The sequence below is a fragment of the Mercenaria mercenaria genome, chromosome 5 (genome assembly GCF_021730395.1).
Source record: "Mercenaria mercenaria strain notata chromosome 5, MADL_Memer_1, whole genome shotgun sequence".
Lineage (NCBI taxonomy): Eukaryota > Metazoa > Mollusca > Bivalvia > Venerida > Veneridae > Mercenaria > Mercenaria mercenaria.
Genome location: NC_069365.1, coordinates 73,055,896 through 73,072,419, shown reverse-complemented (window position 1 = coordinate 73,072,419; position 16,524 = coordinate 73,055,896). Strand labels below are relative to the sequence as shown.

The 16,524-nt window shown below is 34.9% G+C and overlaps 3 protein-coding genes across 4 annotated transcripts in view; 2 read left to right on the top strand and 1 right to left on the bottom strand.

Annotated features, from left to right (window-relative positions):
- Window positions 1-16,524, bottom strand: part of LOC123557611 (CWF19-like protein 2) — a 55,491-nt gene that overhangs the window by 9,568 nt on the left and 29,399 nt on the right. For both annotated transcript variants that reach the window (XM_053543943.1, XM_053543945.1), the window contains exons 12-13: window positions 761-875; window positions 44-132 (exon numbers count right to left, since the gene is read on the bottom strand). In XM_053543943.1, coding sequence (XP_053399918.1) covers window positions 44-132; window positions 761-875 — 204 coding nt within the window. The remainder of the gene's footprint in view (window positions 1-43; window positions 133-760; window positions 876-16,524) is intronic.
- LOC128557135 (uncharacterized) lies at window positions 5,019-6,538 on the top strand. Its single transcript, XM_053543947.1, has one exon. The coding sequence runs from the start codon at window positions 5,042-5,044 to the stop codon at window positions 6,323-6,325; it is 1,284 nt and encodes a 427-aa protein (XP_053399922.1). The 5' UTR covers window positions 5,019-5,041; the 3' UTR covers window positions 6,326-6,538.
- LOC128557134 (uncharacterized) lies at window positions 12,822-14,998 on the top strand. Its single transcript, XM_053543946.1, has one exon. The coding sequence runs from the start codon at window positions 12,982-12,984 to the stop codon at window positions 14,794-14,796; it is 1,815 nt and encodes a 604-aa protein (XP_053399921.1). The 5' UTR covers window positions 12,822-12,981; the 3' UTR covers window positions 14,797-14,998.

Genomic DNA, 16,524 nt, shown 5'->3' with positions numbered 1-16,524 from the left:
TACACAGTTTCAAGCCAAGTGAGTTTACGTAGGACATATTTACCTTTGTACCTATGGCAATAATAAGATGCTTCGGCACATTTCCGAAGCAGAACCGACACTTCTCCAAGGAAGCTGCCATTTTCTTATGCTCTGAAAAATACAAGAACAAAAAGTTTAACACAACAGAAAAGTGACTGCATGATTATAATTTTCATATATTTTGAAACATAATTTTCATATATATTTTTATATTTTGAAACAACAGTCTTTCTTTGACTTAAATTTTTGTGGGTTTACCATATACAGGGGAAGTTGTATCTCTCTCTTGCTGTCTAGAAGCAGTTTCCTGTTGCCTGAAGTGGGCAAAGCTTACCATACATAGCAGCAGTTCTACCTCTCTGTTTCTGTAAAGATATAGTTTCCTGTTGCATGTACTGTGCAACGCTCATCATATATAACAATAACTCTATCCATCTCTTCTTGAAAAGAAAGTTTCCTGTTGCCTGCACTGTGGAACACTTACACTGTATAGAGGCAGTTTTACCTCTCTGTTCCTGTATAGACAGTTTCTTGTTGCCTGTACTGAGGAATGCCTACTAGAAACAGCAATGCATACCATATTTATCTGCAGCTCTGTCTCTCTTCCTGTATGGAAACTGTTTTCTATTGCATGTACTGGACAACACTAAGTCTTGTCATTTGTAGGAACAGCTATGGTCCTTTGTTCTTATATATACATACCAGTAGTTTGCTGTTGCCTGTACTGTGCAACACTTACCATGAATAGCAGCAGCTCTATCTCTCTGTTCCTGTATAGACTCTGACTGTTTCCTGTTTGCGTTGCTAATGAAAACATCGTCAACTTGAAAGTCATCATTGGTCTTCTGAGCAGCCTGAAGAAGAAAATGTCTTGCTGATAGAAACCCTGATTATTTCACTTTATCATATCTGAACTGTTTCCAGCTTTCAATTTTCTTTTGCTTTTATTGAAATTATACCAAACTTAAAACAATGACTGTGAAGCTATACTTAGAAATGTGAACTCCACAGATAAGAGGGTCTATACTGATCAGAGTGACAGTTAAGTTGAAACAAGTGACCGAGTATTACAGTGACAATAAAGTCCCCTACAAATATAAAAGTTTGTTAGTGTTCGTCCCTTGTGGCTGTTGGCAACAGTGTTAAGATTAACTAGAAATGTGTCCATATGACACAGATGCCCCCACTACATAACAAAGGACACAAATCTTTTCCTAGGTCAGGGGCCATAACTCCTACAATACTGAATGAATCCAGACGCGAAACCCCACAATTGCACATGCTGACCAACATTCCTGTAAACTTTGGTGACTCTAGGTCAAATACTTTTGGAGCAACGCGCGACACAACATTAAAACAAGAGGGCCAAGATGGCCCTAGGTCGCTCACCTAAGAAACACACCATAACAGTGTAAAACATGTTTGACCTAGTGATTTCATGGAAACAAATATTCTGACAAACTTTCATTAAGACTGGACCAAAAAATTGGTCTCTAGCGATTAAACAAGCATTTTCTTAGATATGATCTAGTGACATAGTTTTTGACCCTAGAGGACCCATGTTCAAACTCGACCTAGATTTTATCAAGGCAATCATTCTGACCAAAATTCATGAAGATCAATTGAAAAATACAGCCTCTATCGCATACAGAAGGGTTTTCCTTGATTTGACCTAGTGACCTAGTTTTTGACCTCATCAAGGCAATCACTCTGACCAAATTTCATGAAGATCAATTGAAAAATACAGCATCTGTTTAGGCATAGGAAAAAGAGATCAATATAACTGCACCTTTACTAATCCTACCAGGTTTTCTGTACTACAAAAGTGCTACTATTGTGACATTTTGATACAAGCAAAACTGTATTATCTGCACTATAAAATATTTACTGGTATTTCATTTTATTATCGGCTTGTTAAAAGTTAATTTTTACCATAAGTAAGTTGACAAACATAGGAACCAGTGATTCAGAGGTAAATCAAACACATAATAATGAATCCTAAACTATTTTGTTGTGCAAAAATGTATAATATTGTGTCTTAAACCGTTTTCGTTTTCCACTCTATTGTGTAATTGCAAGGGAAGTAAACTAATAAATATCTCTGCTTTAAAGTACTAGCCCAAGGCAAGAGTTGACATTCTTTGCAGATCACAACTTCGAATTAAATATTAAAATTTCTGTTATTGATATTAGCAAAACTATCATACATTGCACATTTGTGAAATCATTTTTGTTAATTTCAAGGACTTGGAAATCAATTTCTAGACTTTATTTAATGTATTTCTATCAATGAAAAGGTTAGGGTCTATCTCTAATCTGTTGCATACACAATGTTTTCCTTCAATTTGACCTAGTAACCTAGTTTTTGACCCCAGATGACCCATTTTCGAATTCGGCCTAGATTTTACCAAGGTATTATCATTCTGGCTAAATTTCAAGAAGATCAGTTTAAAAATACAGCCTCTACTGCATACACAAGGTTTTTCTTTGATTTGACCTAGTGACCTAGTTTTTGACCCCAGATGACTCATTTTCGAACTTGGCTTAAATTTCATCAAGGTAATCATTCTGACCAAAATTCATGAAGATCAATTGAAAAATACAGCCTCTACCGCATACACAAAGTTTTTCCTTGATTTGACCTAGTGACCTAGTTTTTGACCCCAGATGTCCCATTTTCGAACTTGGCCTAGATTTCATCAAGGTAATCATTCTGACCAAAATTCATGAAGATCAATTGAAAAATACAGCCCATATAGCATACACAAGGTTTTTCCTTGATTTGACCTAGTGACCTAGTTTTTGATCCCAGAAAACCCATTTTCGAACTCAGCCTAGTTTTCATCAAGATTATCATTCTGACAAAATTTCATGAAGATCAATTGAAAAATACAGCCTCTATCGCATACACAAAGCATTGCTCAGGTGAGCTAATGACCAATTTTTCACTAAGTCTGGGCAATAACTCCAACACGACTGAATGAATCCAGACGTAAAAGCCCAGGTGCACAACTACACATGCTGACCCACATTCCTGTAAAGTTTTGTGAGTCTACATCAAACACTTTTGGAGCTATGCGTGACACAACACTAAAATGACGAATTTTTACAAAGTCAGGGGCCATAACACAGCAGACACACATTTCAGCTATTTGACTTCTTATCTCCAAATGTGTCCTTGACTTTGGAACCAGTGACCTGAGTTGTGTGCTCTGCACATCGACTAGGTAAGGTTAACAACTAATATTACTTTGAAATTCATGAAAATCTTCCAAGCAGTTTAAACAAGATCGTGCGGACACAAAGATAAGCTATTAGACCTTTGGCCTCCAAATGTAATTCTGATCAGTGATCAGGGTTGTGCACACTGCAAGCTCACTTGAAAAGGTTCACAATTATTGCTAGTTTTATGAAAATCTTCTTAGTGGTTAAGAATATAATTATGGAATGGACAAAATGGACGGAGAGATATATGGACCAACCAATGAACATGAGCGACACCAATATAACCACCATATACTTCGTATCTGGGAATATATGAAATAAGGCAATGCCTCAATCAGGAATCGTTATAGTCTATCAGCTTGCCCAGAAATATGCGTTTGTATCAACTTAAAGGTAGATTTTGGAATAAAGAACAATACTGCCCTATTTGTACTGATGTGCAAGACATTGTGGTTCGGACAATTATGTGGACACTTATTACACACAAGGAAAAGACGTATTCTTCCAAAAATTCTAAAGTCAGATGCTCTGTGCACATGCCAGAAGACCACATTTTTTTAATTTGATGGTGTATCTCATTCGGTATATATCGCATGTTACTGTAGAGGGATTCCTCACATGACAAATTCTACACCAGAAGCAAGGTTTCAAATCAACATCAGTGAGGGGACAAGAGATTTTAAGCCTGCAACACCTAACCATTCAGTCAATGTGGACCCTTTTTGAAATTTACAAAATGTACTTATTTTAGTTAACAAGATCTAAATTTGAATGCATAGCTATTTTAATACAGTAGCCACGCTCTCAGGGATGTGCAAAATGCTCCAGGTATCAATGGTTTTGAGTGATCTGAACACAGAAACTATAAAAGAAATGGCTGAAGAAAGCCAATATGCTTGAGTCGTTGATGCTGAAGCGAGCTGTGTTTCACTATAACTGAATACATGTTAGGTGTACTTAATATTTTATCTTATATCGATGTAACAAAATTCTGATATGCTTCAAAATAAGTGCCTTTATCACAACCTCCTATGATTACTTTAAATTTATATCTGAAGACGAATAGTGTCAAAACCGATAAAATATGAACTAACATTTCTCTATATATATACTAGATTGGTTACAGTGAAGAGAAAACATATCTACAAAATACAGCATAAATAAAATCAACATTTATTTTGAGAAAATGGCTTCACTTAATCCACAGAATTTCAGTGTTTCAATCACAGGCACTTCAGATGAAGTTACTGATATGTATTGTGAGCAATGTAAATTACATGACAACAAGGAAGTTTCTGCAAGTGGATTTTGTGTGGACTGCACTGAATATCTTTGCTCTATATGTCTTGTGTATGATAAAAGGACTTACTTTAAACACACTCATCTTAACAAAGACAGTATGCCGGAAGACTTTTGTTTCGATAAATGTTCTATACATACAGATACACTTATAAAATTTTTCTGTTCAAACTGTGATGAAACAGCATGTAAAATCTGCAAAATAAATCAACACAAAAGTTGTGTGGATATTCATCACCTTCCGAAAGTTGTTGAAAATATTGAGAATGGTCCAGAGTTGAAACATCTTAATGAAGATATTGATGAAGTATCCAAAGAACTAGCAGATACATCAGAGGAATTGGATAACAACATTAAAGAAATAAAGGTGCTAGAAGAAGCAGCAAGAGCTGCCATAAACAAATACAAGGAAGACATGAAAAAAAACTTCAAAGAACGCGAGCAGGCAATAATTAAACATTTTGAAGAGAAAAAGGAGAAAATTATACATGACCTGATGAAACAGAGAGCATATGATATTAGAAAGCTCCACGAACAGAAACGAAAGGTAGAACAGAATCTAGAAAATTTAACCATTGAAACTATAATGAAAGTCACAGACACTAAAAATCGTGATGCAGAAAGACTACAAAAATGTGTACAGAAGCAAAAAAACTTGTCAACAGATGTGAAAATACTAAGAACTGATATAGAGCAGAAAACAGAAACTTGTCAAAGATCTACATTGTTCATTGCTATAAAGAAGAATGAGAAGCATTTACACAAGCTCAAAGAAGATCTTAAAGAATTAAAAGAAGACAGCAAAATAAGTAGATACTCTATTCAGACAAAGACGGCAGGTCTTATGGATGAAAGTCTCGGATTAGAGAACCAGTACTTCTTTTGCATTGAAATTCCCGAATCTGGATTGGGGAAATCTGAAAATAAGAAAACTGCAACTTTTGAATATGAAATTACACCAAAAAGAAAGGAAAATAAAACATTATCTTGTTCAAGTTTATGTATACCATCAGAAAATCATCTCCTAGTTGCTGATTACAACAACAGTGCAATTTTATACTTTCAGAATCTGCAAGATAACAAGGATTCTTTTACTCTGCACAAAATGTCATCCGGTCCCTGGGATATGACTGCAACAGATGAAAACAAAGTAGCCGTAACATTTCCAGATCAAGGGCAGTTCAAAATTATAAACATTTCTAAACTAAAGCACAGGCGTCTCAGTCCGCTCAAACCATTACTGAAATCAGAAGAAATCCTTGCAGAAATCAAGGTTGGGAAAAGCTGTCATGGAATTACTAACTGTGAAGGAACTCTTATTGTTTCGTACATAAACCCAGCCAAAATCCAGATAATGGACATGAATGGATACATTCTGAAAACTTTTGACAAGGATTACACAAACAAACCACTGTTTTCCTCTCCAATGCATATTGCTCTTGATACAGAAAACACAATCTTATATGTGTCTGATAGTGAAAAAAACACCATTACGGGTATGACCATTGATGGCAAGGTCAAATCTATCTACAAACCTAAACCATTGTTTCGACCAACTCAAATAGCAACGGATGGTTCCGGAACACCATTTGTTTGTGGACACAAGTCTAACAATATCCACGTGTTATCTTCTGAGAAACTACACATGGATATACTAGTGCAAGGCCGAGGGATCTTGCAACCAACAAGTCTCGCATATTGTAAGACAAACAACAAGCTCTTTGTTGGCATGACAACAAGCCAGGTAATCAGGGTGTTCAAAATATCAACTGACAAATAATCAGCTGCCAAGTTAATCTTGCATACTAGGATATTTGTTACCATGAAACATTCATTTTGCAATAAATATCAATCATTGCATGGGAAACAGACGATGGGCGTAAATAAGAATGACACAGACATCTTGTGACATCATAAACATGTGCATCACATGAAGTTCCATTTCATTTTATTATTTACAGCATATCTCAAACTTCTTGTTTTGTTACAAAGAATTGAGAAATATACTAAGAACAAAGTATGACTATAATTTTTACCTAGTCTTATATGAAAAAATAGAAATCAATAAACAACTTTTAAGTACAATGGCAAAACTACACTCAACAAAATTCCTAATCGGTCAGTTTATAATTAATGTATAACTATTTTGTTAATAATGCATGTATTTACACGAAATTTCACATGCCGACATTTGAATAGGTACTGCAGCTAACTATCAATTTATTTTTGTCGACTAACAAACCAAAGTAACTGCATTAGTCGTTTTGACTAATATTGGACATTTTGCACGTGTAGGGCATGTGCACCAACATGCACGTGTTAGTTTACACTTTAGGCGTTACTGATGAAAGTCCTACTAGAAAAACACATATCATCGTGAAATTGACACAAGAGCAACGCGACTGAGCTGTCGGAATGTTGCAAGCCGGGACACATTTACAACACATGTGTAATTATTTTTTTATTTCAATTTTAATTCCATTTTAACCTTATTTTCATTTACAAGAACCCTTAATAGTAGGTTATCTACCATCCGCCCTCTTTTGGTGACATTTAAGGGGACGCATACTTTGAAATTAGAAAAAAGTGGGTGGGGTATTATAAAATTTACCTGCAAAAAAGTACAAGGTTTTGGTAAATGAAATGAATACTGTTTCAACTGTTATAAGTACACAAAGGATTGCTCACTAAAATAAAAATGAGAAAAACTGAAACAAGAAAGTTATTGTTGAATTACATAAGACTTCTTGTGTACATTCAAAGTCAACAATTAAGACTTTTTGGTGCGAAAATAATAGTGCTTCACTTTGTCCAAACATTTATCAATGTCCTACAGATTCTAATTTAAAGAAAGAATGTGAAATAAGTTCACTGTCTTGCTTTTCATTTCGCATATGTGAGCTAAAACACATTATTTAGTTTGTTTACAAAGTAGTGCATAAGAAAAGATACGGTGGTCAAGGAATGCCACATTACAAAACTAAAAGAGTATATTCCCCTTAATACATTAAACATTTATTGTTACAGAAGTCTAGTGGCTTACAATAAAGGCCTAGAAATGTTGCCATTATTAATTTTTAACTTGGTATTCATGAACTACAATGCACTTAAATATCAAAAACACATTCGACAAACTTTTGAATTGTATTGTCTTAAAAATCCCTAAAATAAGGTATGAAATTTGGTTGAGAGGTCCAATCAATGTGTATATGCGCAAAAGCAACATTCTAATCTTGTTCACAAAAGTTACTAATAAACAGCAGGAATGTCAATGATCAAAACTGGACGAATATACAGTTATCCTCACTTTAATGTCATTTATAATTTGTCCTTGAATTCTCCACCATACTTTTCATAATTCTGTTTGCACGAGTTGCACCAGAATGCTGTCATTCACGTAAAAAAACGGGGTCAAATAAGTTGTAAATGCAATATCATCTAAACGTAATTAATGGATTATGCAGTTCAAGATAAACTTTATCTCATAACGTAACGAACATGTATAATGTTGTAACAACAACTTTACTTACACTGATTTAAGTAGCAGTCGGTTTATAAGTGACTTTATTGATTCATTTTGTGTTTTGTTATTGTTGTCAAAAAGTATAACGGAAGTGCCTCACAACTGAAGCGGAAACCAGTTTGATGCGCAAAGTAGTCCACTGTAAGTAATATTATTTGACAAATGTCCACAGAAATTAATAATTATCTAATATTAAAGACGAATATCTGAATAGGATTCATTATTTGATAAGAAATTATAATCATCGACATGTTTTTTTAAAAATCGTACACGTGCTGACACCTAAGTTGTCTCCCGTTGTTTATTAGAGTTACCTTTCGTCCGGCGCAGTAATACATTTGCAGTGAATCGCCGAGAAGTCGTGGGAAAATTAAAAACCATGTAAACAAACTAAAATTAACCACCTTTTCAAGATTAATTTCAAGTGATCGACATTATGCATTTAACCCGCCTGACCTGTGTAGCATCTTAGATATCTGTTCTAAGGTATTCATTGTGTAGAATGCCATGTTATGCCCTTGCAATGCTAATCCCACTCTGATTTTTTTGTTTACATTTTTTATCAATGAGAAATATGGCGTCCATCCCGAGATGAACAGACATGGCGTTAAATTTTTACATGTTTAAGCAAACCTGGTGTGTTAGAAAGAAAATCTCATCCCTTCAACATTATTTGGAACACTGTTATTGTAAAAAACCTGTATTTTCCTTATACAAAAGCTTAATATTTTGTGTTGAATGTACTTTCACAAAGACCTCTGTTTTCCTATTACATTCATAGTACCACATCCTTATCCACAAAATACTGAATATTACAGGTGTCCATCAGTATTATATCAGTTAAGGAATATGTTTTTTATTTTCCCACCATCGATTTCTTGAATATGCACCCCTTCCGCATTGCTGTATGAACTGTGAATGTAGCAATATGCGTCCCCTTAACCCAAGTACAATTCATTAAAGTGACCGATTTTGAATTCTGTTGTATAATTCCTATAGCCTGGGCACGTTGCTCTTGTGTCAATTTCCTGACGATATTTATTTTTCTAGTAGGACTTTCGCCAGTAATAATAAAAGTGTTCATTTTTCCATGCATATTGGTCCACATGCCTTGCACGTGTAAAATATACTATATTGGTCAAAGCGCGTAATGTGGTTACTTTGGCATCCCCATCCCATCCCCACATCTGTCCAATTTCCCTAGTCCACAATGTGGTATTTTAACGCTTGTAATATGCTTAGCTCCTATGGACCATTTTCTAGAGTTTTTGTCTGACTGCTGATTGTTAGGATAAGGTCATATAAAAAGGCTACTTTAGAGGGTTTCCAGCCAACAATAGCTCAGTAAACCTAATGTCTGCACTGCAAATTCAACATGATTTTAAATATATGTTATCTCCAAGCCCACCCGCTAATAGCTCAGTAGGTAGAGCGTCGGTCTATAGATCACGGGGTCACGAGTTCGATCCTCCGGCGAGGCGTATGTTCTCCGTGACTATTTGATAAATGACATTGTGTCTGAAACCATTAGTCCTCCACCTCTGATTCATGTAGGGAAGTTGGCAGTTACTTGCGGAGAACAGGTTTGTACTGGTACAGAATCCTGGAACACTGGTTAGGTTAACTGCCCGCCGTTTCATGACTGAAATACTGTTGAAAAACGGCGTTAAACCCAAAAGAAACAAACAAAATGTTATCTCCAATGAGTTTGCCTTTTTCTTTTTGTTTGGTTTAATACTGTCAATATTATGGCGACTTTCCAGCTTTTGACGGTAGAAGAAGACCCTAGGTGCCCCTCCCAGCATTAAGAAAGCTGAAAGACTATCTCACATAAAAGAATTCTACACCCCAAGCAAAGTTTCAAAACAAAAGCAGTGAGGGGCAAGTGATTTGAAGTCAGTGACATTAACCACTTGGCCATAGAGGCACCTTATGCATACAACCTTCAGTGAGTTTGCATTCAAGATTTGCTGAGTTTGCATATAACCTTTCCTGTGAATAAGGTCATTTAATCTTTCATTTAATCTTTCGAAAGATAACATCACCAGTTTTATCAATTAAAGTAAGGGTGGTATGTATGCTGGATCCACATTTTATCCAGGTTATTAAATGATGTGTGGCCAAGACTTTCAACTAAATAAACTTTCATAATTTATCTGAAGAGTAACACAATGTACTCTACGATTTATGCATGGCATAATAAAATCTTGAGTAAAAGTTTTTGTTCTGAATAAAATCTGTATACACATATACCGAATGAACTTCATGATCCCAATTTAAAGGACCACAATGCCTTTGATTGTGGCTTCCACATTTTTAGCTCACCTGTCACATAGTGACAAGTTGAGCTTTTGTGATCACCCTTCGTCCGTCGTCAGTCCGTGCGTCCGTCCGTCAACAATTTCTTGTCTGCATGATTTATGATTTTATTTTAACCAAACTTGCACACAACTTGTATCACCATAAGATCTCGGTTCCTTTCTTGAACTGGCCAGATCCCATAATGGGTTCCAGAGCTATGGCCCCTGAAAGGCCCAAAATTAGCTATTTTGACCTTGTCTGCACAACAGCAGCTTTATTTATGATTTGATTTTTACCAAACTTGCACACAACTTGTATCATGATAAGATCTTGGTTCCTTTCTGGAACTGGCATGATTCCATTATGGGTTCCAGAATCATGGCCCCTGAATGGGTCAAAATTAGCTATTTTGACCTTGTCTGCACAATAGCAGCTTCATTTATGATTTGATTTTAACCAAACTTGCACAAAACTTGTGTCACCGTAAGATCTTGGTTCCTTTCTTGAACCGGCCAGATCCCATAATGGGCTCCAGAGTTATGGCCCCTGATAGGGCCGGAATTAGCTATTTTTACCTTGTCTGCACAATAGCAGCTTCATTTATGATTTGAATTTAATCAAACTTGCACAAAACTTGTGTCACCAAAAGATCTTGGTTCCATTCTTGAACCAGCCAGATCCTGAAAGGGCCAAAATTGGCTATTTTGACCTTGTCTGCACAATAGCAGCTTCATTTATGATTTCATTTTAACCAAACTTGCATCACCATAAGATCTCGATTCTTTTTTATACGCCCACAGGGACGTATTATGTTATCGCCTCGGTGTCCGTCTGTCTGTCTGTGTGTTGGTTAGCAATTTCCCTTCCGCTCTGTAAATCCTGAACCCCTTGATGGATTTTAGAGAAACCTGACACAAATGTTCACTCACTGAAAGGATGTGCAGAGCGCATGTTTTGGATGGCTAAATTCAATGTCAAGGTCACACTTAGGGGTCAAAGGTCATATGACTTTGTTTTATGTGAATATTGCTCTGCATTTGCGTTGCATTGCAGTAACTCTTGTTTTTATTTGGCAGATCCTTCTTTTGTTTGCTTACAATATTCTTTTTTTATTACTTTCCTTTTATGTTACTATAAATAGCTTATTTAGTAACTTTTTTTATTACTGGCCGTAGGGAAAAACTGAGACCACTTTTCCGTGGTACAACATGGATGGTACCTCCAATTTTTAGGTGAATTTTGACATATCTGTACCTTGTAAGATTTTTTTCTTTTTGTTTTTGGTTAAAGCAATGGTACTCAGGTAAGCGATATAGGGCCATCATGGCCCTCTTGTTATGTTATGTTATGTTATGTTATGAACATAAAATATTCTATTTTCTTGTTAAATCCAATGTTTGATAATTGTTTTTTCATGTATTTGTCATAGTTTTGACTATATGATTAACATAATAGATAGTACTATAAAATGCACTGTTTTGATTATCTCCCTTTATGACCTTGACTTCATAGTAGCATTTTTCTAACTACCTATTCGCTTATGTATAGTCTCTATTTGGACAGCAGCATTATCTGTTTTTTCAACATTATGGAACTTAAACAACACTGGGCCCAAGTACAGGTTAGTTTACTGGGGGACTGGAACAGTTTTTGTTTTGTTGATTAATCATTATCAAGTATTGTCCAGAAGTTTTCTATGCATTAATCATGGTCAGTGATATTAGAAATCAACTTACTGATGCTCTTAAGGCATAACCCCCTTATTTGTATTCATTTTTTGACCCAAAAATAATTTCCGAAAAGTCTCACTTAATAAAAAAAAAATCCCCCCCCCCCCCCAAAAAAACAAATCCGACCTACCTACCCTAATTTTTTTTAGCATGTTACCAGAAACAAAGAATTGTCTTTTTTTAGGCCTAAGTGTTGTGGTGGACTTGTTTTTCAGTTAGACTGAATATATTTATCTAACTGAATATTGTTTATTTTTCTTTCAGAACAATGACTTTACATTTAAATCACTAGCAAGGTGGAAAGAAATTTATTCACCATAAACATTTTACTGTTTAATATGTGTTCAATCCATTTTATAGCTTATTTTCACAATGCCAATATCAAGCAATAAATTATAACATTGGCTAGTCTTATATATTACCACTTCTTTTCTCTTTATTTTATGTCAATTTTATGATAATTCTTTAAAATGAGGTAGGGGTTTGTACTTGCTATGTGTGAAAACACTGTAAACATAGTACATTTTTATAGAAAATAATATTGGGAATTACAACCTTCTACACAATTTTAGAATAAAGGGGAGTCATACATGTAGATTAAACTCTACATAACTTTAGCAGTTATCTGTTTTGTAGTTAGGCTAAAAATAGCATAAAGTTTATCTGACTTTTGGACCGTAAAATGCTGATTGTGTAGTACTATACATCAAGTGCATTTAAACACCAAAGTACATGACTGTAGAAAGAAGGAAAGTTGGTGATTTCACTGCAGAAACTTAATATCAGGAAGTTTGAGGACAATATATAATTATTGTGCACAACACTGAAAGGGAAATTACTACTAACTATTGACAGGGAAATTACAAAACAAATCCTGTTATAATGGAGAAGTACATGAGTGATATAACACATGCTTCGGATGAAGTGCCTGAAATGTTCTGTGAACAATGTGAACAACACAGTGTATATGCCGCTGCTGAAGGATTCTGTGTAGACTGTTCAGAGTACATGTGTAAAACGTGCCTTGTGTACCATAAGCGGTATATGCCCGGACATACACAACAGGATACCAGTACTATGTCGCATGATTATTGCGTGGAAAAATGCTCCATTCACCCAAAGCTCTTACTAAAATTTTACTGTCAAACCTGCGAGAAATTTGCTTGCACCGACTGCAAAATAAATGACCACAAAAACTGTGAACATGTTGGTCACATTTCAACATTTGTAAGCCATGTTGAAAATAAAGAAGCTCTTGAAGACATAAAAGAATACATTGACTATTTAAAAGGAGATTTAGAGGAAATGCAGAAAAAGATAAGCCAGAATACAGAGCACATCAGTTTACAAGAAATCAACGCTAAAAAGACAATGTACGTCCATAGGGAGAAAATGAAGAAAAATCTACAAGATATGAAGCAAGAAATGGTTGACATTTACGACACAGAGATAAATGATGCTGAAGAAATTCTAAGAGAGTTACGGCAGAAAAGGGAAGAAACCATTGAATGCTTTAATGCAAAAGAAAACATATTAGAAAAGAATCTGAAAGAGGCAGAAATGGATATGGAACAGAAAATTGAAGACACTAAAGTTGCTGATTTAACTAAATTAAGTAATATAGAACAGAAAAATACAGATATAGCAAATGACCTTGAAAAAATGATTCTCAATCTTGAACAAAAACAAAAATCAGGTGAAAGATGTAGTACATTTATAGCAGTCAAGACAAGTCAAAAAGTTCTTGAAAGTTTTGAAGACGATATGAAGGAACTGAAAGACAACAGTAACACGAGTGACTTTAAAGTTGAAGCGGAAGCCAATAGTTTTACATTTGAAACTGTTGATTCTACGAAGAAATTTTTCTCTTACAAGAAAATTGAGAAATCAAGGAAACAACAAAGTGCTGTACACCATTCACAACTGCAAATTAAGCCTGTTCATTACACAAGTTTGTGTCTACTGAATGAAAGCAAGCTACTGATTACAGATTATAAGAACAGTATGATATATGCTTTTGAAGATTTACTGGAAAACAAACTCCTCTCTGCACTTCAAATGCCATCGGCTCCTTGGGGTATAACGAAAGTAAACGACAATGAAGTTGCTATTACTTTCCCGGAACTTGGAATAGTTCGTTTTCTCGAGTTTTCTGAAATGATGACAGTGATGAAAACCAAGGACGTAAAGGTTGGGTATGAATGCTATGGTATAGCATGTGGACGTAACCGATTAATCATCTCTTATCTCGATCCGTCAAGAGTTAAGATTCTAGATATGTCGGGAAATGTTTTAAAATGCTTCGATAAAAATTCCGAGGACAGCCCATCATTTAGTTCTCCGAGACACTTGGCGCTAAGTCCAAATAAGCGACTTATATATGTATCTGACAGGGACAACAATTCCGTGACCAGTATGACATTTGATGGGAAGGTCAAGGCCATCTATAAAGATAATCAGCTAACAGCTCCATTCCAACTCGCAGTGGATAGGGAGGGATTAGTGTACGTTTGTGGGAGGGGCTCCAACAATGTTCATCAGTTGTCATCCGACTTAACTAAGATTAACATTTTGCTGAATGACAAACATGAACTGGTAAAGCCAGTGAGTGTTGCCCTTTGTGAAGATGAAAACAGACTATATATTGGAAGCTTCAGCTGCAACAACATACAGGTGTTTGAATTAATGCAGAAATAGACAAGAATAAAAGTATACATTTCCTAGAAAGTACTTTAATGTCAATGTTTTAAAATGTTCAGTTTGTAAACAACAGTATACTCTATTCAAAAAATTGATTTAGCTGGTAAAAACTTTCATGATGTCAACCAGAATTGCTATTTTACCAGGGATATGACTTGTTGGATTCTCAAGACTAAAGATAATAAAAATTATAATTTTATTTGTTTACTGTGATTTAAATTGGTGTGCAGAATTAACCAAGAAATCTACAAAAATTTGTACACCACAAGTAAAAATGTTTCACAATTTAACAATTTACAATAATGTAATTGTGTTGGTGCGACATCAAACCCAACAAAACAAAACATAGAAAAAAAACCAATTCTTTGCTAGCACACTAACTTTTGTGAGGTGTTGGGTCAGTGTGGAGTGTAACCAACAGTTGCTGATGTAGTTTACGCATTCTAACTATGGCTAATTTTTACCTTGGAAAATAGCACTTTTAAAAATTATTGTTTTCTCTTTTTTTGTTTGGATATTTTTTTTTTGTAGTTTTTATGTATATTTTTTCACCATATAAACATTATATACTTACACATGGCTAACTTTTTACATCAAAATCAAACATTCACATCACACATTCTTTCCATAAATCAAATCTAAATTTTCATCGCTTTGTCAAACAGATTTTATTACATATAAGCAGGTATATACGATGAACAAAATACCACCAGTATTTCAATACCTATGCTCAGCCAGCACAAGCTTTGCCCAAGAACTCTTCCAAACCAAACAATCAGTCTCAAAATCTCAGAACAAAATAACATACTGTGAAATCATTAATCTTCATGGGTGACTAATTTTCATGGATTTAGTGGTTGCGTCAATCCAAGTAATTAAGTCCCAATGAACAAATAAAATTCCCATTCATTTTATCTTCAAAAGATGAAATCCACGAATTCATATCCCCATGAAATAGCTGTTTTTGGTCAAAATCACGAAAATTCATGCACACAAAATTAAATGATTTTACACTATTTGAAACAATTCACAACCAAACAGCATAATATAAAATTTCCAATGAACACATCAACACACAAATGTGAATAGCAAAACCACAACCTGAAACAAGAGGGCCAAGATGGCCCTAGGTCACTCACCTGAGAAACACACCATAACAGTGTAAATATGTTTGCCCTAGTGATTTTATGGAAACAAAATATTCTGGCCAATTTTTATTAAGATTGGACCAAAAATGTGTTTAAACAAGTATTTTCTTAGATATGATCTAGTGACCTAGTTTTTGACCCAAGATGACCCATATTCAAAGTTGATCTAGATTATCAAGGCAACGATTCTGACCGAATTTCATGAAGATCAATTGAAAAATACAGTCTCTATTGCATACACAAGGTTTTTCTTTGATTTGACCTAGTGGCCTACTTTTTGACCCTAGATGACCCATATTCAAACTCGACCTAGATATCATCAAGGTAATCATTCTGACCAAATTTCAAGAAGACCAATTGACCAAGGTTTTTCTTTGATTTGACCTAGTTTTTGACCTCAGATGACCCTTATTCAAACTTGAACTAGATTTCATCAAGGTAATCATTCTGACAAAATTTTATTAAGATCAATTGAAAAATACAGTCTCTATTGCATACGCAAGGTTTTTCTTTGATTTGACCTAGTGACCTAGTTTTTTACCCCAGATGGCCCATATTCAAATTTGAACTACATTTT